Genomic DNA, 4,723 nt, shown 5'->3' with positions numbered 1-4,723 from the left:
CTGTGTGGCCTGGATAGGGGGGCAATAGGACTGCAACGAGCTGTCCCCATATCTATGCAGGTTTGGGAGAGGCCAGGAGAGACTTATTTTTTCCCCCTGTGTAGGCCAGGGCCAGGTGGGGAGCAGGGCCACACCAGGCTAGGGGACAGTAGGGTGGTGGTGGCATCCCATGCTGGCCATCCCAGCCAATCAGAGGCATTGGGTGGGAGGCAGTTGTAATCTGCCTATGAAATTGGAGTTCAGAGCCATGGCAAGGCCACGAAATTTGGCCCCGAGTTCTGCAATTTTAGTACATGCCTACCTATAGTGCCACGGGCCCCACCCCTGGGCAGCAACGCCCCCAAATTCCCTGGCCCACTGGTGGGTTGGATGGAACATCTCCAAGGGCTGGATCTAGCCTTTGGATCATATGTTTGACATCTCTGTTTAAAGAAAATTGGCCAAGGAGCTCGATGATCCACTAATACTGATATTTAACAATTTCTGAATTTGGCAAAATTCCAGTAAAATGCAAGAAATCTAATGTGCCAATATACAAAAAGAATAAAATAAGGTGACCATGCAACTTATAGGCTAATTAGCTTGACAACAATTCTATAGGCAAAATCATGGTAAATTTGATGAAGCAGACAGTAAACAAGGAAAGAACACTGACAGAATTGATACCAATCCACAGAGCCTTATAGAAAACAGTGCTAATCAAATATTTGTCAAAAAAGATCACAAATTTAGGTGACAAAGGTAACAGTGGCAACGTTATATATTTACATTTCTACAAAATGTTTGACTTAATATGTCACAACATTCTTATAAAAATATTATATACTACACTGATTAAAAACTGAATCACAGTTCTCAAAAAATAACTATAAATGGGAAATCATTGTACAACTGGAGAATTTTTTATGGGTTCATACAAGAATCAGTTCCTGATGCTTTATGTTTCTATCCCAGTAGCTTTATCAGTCATCTAGCAGAATATAAAATTACTGTTGGTAAGGTGTGCAAAAGACATGTCAATGACCCCCGTACTCTTTCCTGCCATGGCAGGGGGTCAGACTAGATGATCTTCTCAGGTCCCTTCCGACCCTAGAAACTATGAAACTATGTTACAGAGTGATTTGGCTGCATAGTAAGTAGAGGTCACAATGAACAATATGTTTTCTTACAGCTAAATGGAACCCCATACATCTAGGAATCAAAAATACAGGTCACACTTACTGAATTAGGGGAGTATTCTGGAAAACAGTGACTCACAAAAAGCAGAGAGGTTATAAAGAATAACCTAATGAACATAAGCATGCTGTTAAAGCCAGTGCTAAAACAGAAAATGCTGTTCTCAGAGCAGGTTTTGAAAAAAGCTAAAAGAATTATCCTCAGTTTGTTGTCCACTGAAAGACTGACAAAATTCAGTGTATTTAGCTTTAAAGAAAGAGGTTTAGTGGTGTCTCAACTGCAGTCTAAGAGTATCTACTACGAGCATCTACTACAGTGTCTTGTAGCAGAAATCTCGCTTTATATATTTCCCTTCTGGCCATTGATATAACAGAAGCCCCTTCTTGCCTATAACCCTCCCTCCCCACCCCAATTTTGTGCATTTCTTTTCATTCTCAGTATTGGCAGAGACCTAGCACACTCATGGCATGGGTGTGGCAAGGCTCAGAGCAAGCTGGAAAGCTGAAGTGGCTTTCTGTAGAAGAAACCTAAAAACTACATCTACATATCAATTAAGCTCAGTGTCACTAAAGAAAACAAAAGAACTAAAATATCTACTGCAAAGACTGTAAATATATCCTGTGCTCACTTACTGTCCCCAGTAGCCTTTGATCCTCACTACCTCACACTGCATTTTTATATATTTTTCACAGTGCAGTTTCATATTTCATCTGTCTCATCTTTATCATGGCATTTTGTATTTTAGATTTTATGCTTTTAAATTCTTAAGGAATGTACTCCCTGTAGAATGAAGTTACATCCTGGACCATTGTTAAAACTGCATTGAAATTGTAATTGTAAAGTTATAAAATGAAGTGAATGTGAGTGAATGATGATCATCAGTAGACAATAGCCTAGCCAAAGGAACTCCATTTTAAGCTAATCAAGCTAAAACACTGATTCTTGGAACTGAGCACTCACCGTATGGACTATTCCTGTAACCCATGACAATACCATTAAGCCATTAAGTCAACAAGTCAAGGGTGGACTCCCAAACCTTCAGGTACCAGCAGGCAGAGAACCCTGTGACTAACAGCTGTCAGGTACTACTCAAGACCCACATGGGACAGCGACCTCCGGATTGGGTAGCCAAGAGGATGCTGAGGATCACACAAGTCTGCCAGAAAGGGATAAAAGGCAGTGAAGCGTGACCCTCAGCAGCACCCTCTCAAAAAGCACCTGACCTAACAAAACAGAAAGATAAGCAGATGACCCCCTTCTGGAGAAGACATTACCTTGAAGGAAGCTGACCATCAACAGCAGACTCCAGAGCCTTGGATAGGTAGATATACTGACACCAGTGCTCCCACAATCATTACAGCAGCTAGTACACACTATACTACGTGGGTCTGAATGAGTGAGTACGTGTGTGTGTGTGTGTGTGTGTGTGTGTGTATGTGCTAAGGTAACCGGTACCACCCATAACTCAAAGTTGGCATCTATGATTTTATTAGTAGCTTCACATCCCATCCAATAAACTAGAATTTATTATGATCCCATGAGTTGGTCCTTTGTAGCCAACAGTCTGATATTAAAGGATTTGATAATCCGGTTGATAAAAGCATAAATTTCAGAAGCTTGAAGACAAAGCTAGAAAAAAAATAGATTAGAAAAAAGGATTTCTTTGTATGAAGCGGGCAATTAACCATGGCAACAAATTTACAAGACGTGCATTTCTCTAAAATACATGATATGCAGCAACTGTAAATTCAGGGCTTGACACTAAAATCATGGAGTGAAAGTCTATGACGTGTATTATGAACTAAGTCAGAACAGATGATCTCAGTTATCTCTTCTAGCGTAAAAATCCAGGAATCTTCGGAATAAGACTGGGTCAGATTCAAGAAAGCACTAAGATGCCTAAAATGCAACTTAGTTTATGCATTATCTGTGAGGGAGTAAGAATGCTGCCCACACTGGCCAAAACAGTGGCAACCCAAGGGAAGCATTTACATGCGAATGCCGACCCCACACACCAGAAGTGATCACGGGTTGGCATTTTTCAAGTCAGTGTTTCCTCCGAATTGAAGAAGGGAGCCCAGTACCGGCCCTCTTAAAGCAGCCCACAGCTGCCCAAGGGGGAGAAGAGGACCAGAAGCCAACAGGCTCCGCAGGACAGCTGACACCAGAAGCTATGGACCCGGAGAAACCAGGAGAGCTACCAGCAGCCAGGAGATGGGGAGACGACAGCCAGTTCCTCACCAGCCACCAGATTGTCCAAACCGAGTTTTAGGAGTGCAGGCAGAGTGGCTCCACTACCAGCATGTCTAGGACTGGCAGAGATGACAGACCTGGGATAGCAGCAGCTCGTAAAATGTGAGTTTCAGTTTTCCTTTGTCATCTTACTGACTGCACTGGTTTGGGAAACCTCTCAGGTGAGAGTACTGTTAAAGATCGTACAGTACTCCAGGTCAACCCTGGGTATATTTTCTTTTAGGCGGGGATATATGTCCCATGAAACTGTCTGGTGGGAGCCCTTATTGGACTGTAGCTGATTACAGGAACTACTGGACTAGAACGGTGTTCACTGTCAACATATGACAAAAGCTGGGCATAGAAGGGCCAGGACGTTGTGGGTATTTTTGTTATTAATATTTATCATTTCTCAGAGTCTTGAAGTTCAAACATGGACTGACTAATAGCCTGTTCCGTATAGTGTCGGGCAGGAACTTTACTGCTTTACCGTACATCATTATTGTTACAGAGTGGCAAGGGCCACGGGCATAGGGATGAAGGAGCCCCCAGAAGATCTGGCAGACGTCCCTGAAATTAAGCCTATTCACAAATTCTTCCTTCCTATAATATACAGTATTACATCAAATCATGGAAAACTAGAGAACAAGAGTATAATTTAACAGGAACTGCAGACAGAGACATCCTCAAACCTCTGTATCAACAGCACAATCAAGCAAGAGGCATGAGGCACGGATCACAGCCATATCAGGTGACCCCTTGACACTATCCAGTAACTCTAATGTAAAATTAAGAGTGCCTCCACCAGAAACTATAATCCAAGACTCCTCCTTTCTGCACACTATGCACACATATATACGTACATACATATACATATATATATATGCACACACATACACTATACAAACACACATATATGTATACGTGTGTATAGTGCATCTACACACACACACACTGTATATGTGTGTGCCTACAGTGTGCATATTATATGTATAGACATTGTACATATATATATCACATACACACTACACACACATATAGATATACATAGTGCGTGTGACCAACAGGGGGCCAGAGGCCCGCAGGACACGGGGGCACGGTACCAGGGAGACGCATCTCACCACGAAGCTCCGCCCCCGCACTCACCCCCGGGCCCGGCAGCGGCGGCGCCGGCGGCCTCCTGCAGGGGGCGCTGCAGCCAGAGGGGGCCTGGCTTCCGTAGCGCGTGCAGCACCGCGTCCGGCGACAGCGCCACCAGCTGCGCCCAGAGCCCGCGCGTGTAGAAGTCCACCGTGTGCGCGCGGCTCAGCGACAG

At 43.7% G+C, this 4,723-nt stretch overlaps 1 protein-coding gene across 1 annotated transcript in view; it reads right to left on the bottom strand.

The window, feature by feature from the left end:
• Positions 1 to 4,723, bottom strand: part of METTL25 (methyltransferase like 25) — a 171,136-nt gene that overhangs the window by 166,017 nt on the left and 396 nt on the right. Inside the window, exon 2 of the mRNA XM_019514805.1 lies at positions 4,555 to 4,713. Coding sequence (XP_019370350.1) covers positions 4,555 to 4,713 — 159 coding nt within the window. The remainder of the gene's footprint in view (positions 1 to 4,554; positions 4,714 to 4,723) is intronic.

This window comes from Gavialis gangeticus, unplaced genomic scaffold (assembly GCF_001723915.1).
Source record: "Gavialis gangeticus isolate Ggan-Ray unplaced genomic scaffold, GavGan_comp1, whole genome shotgun sequence".
Taxonomy (NCBI): Eukaryota; Metazoa; Chordata; order Crocodylia; family Gavialidae; genus Gavialis; species Gavialis gangeticus.
Note: the sequence above shows the minus strand (reverse complement) of the source record. Positions and strands in the feature narration are given on the sequence as shown.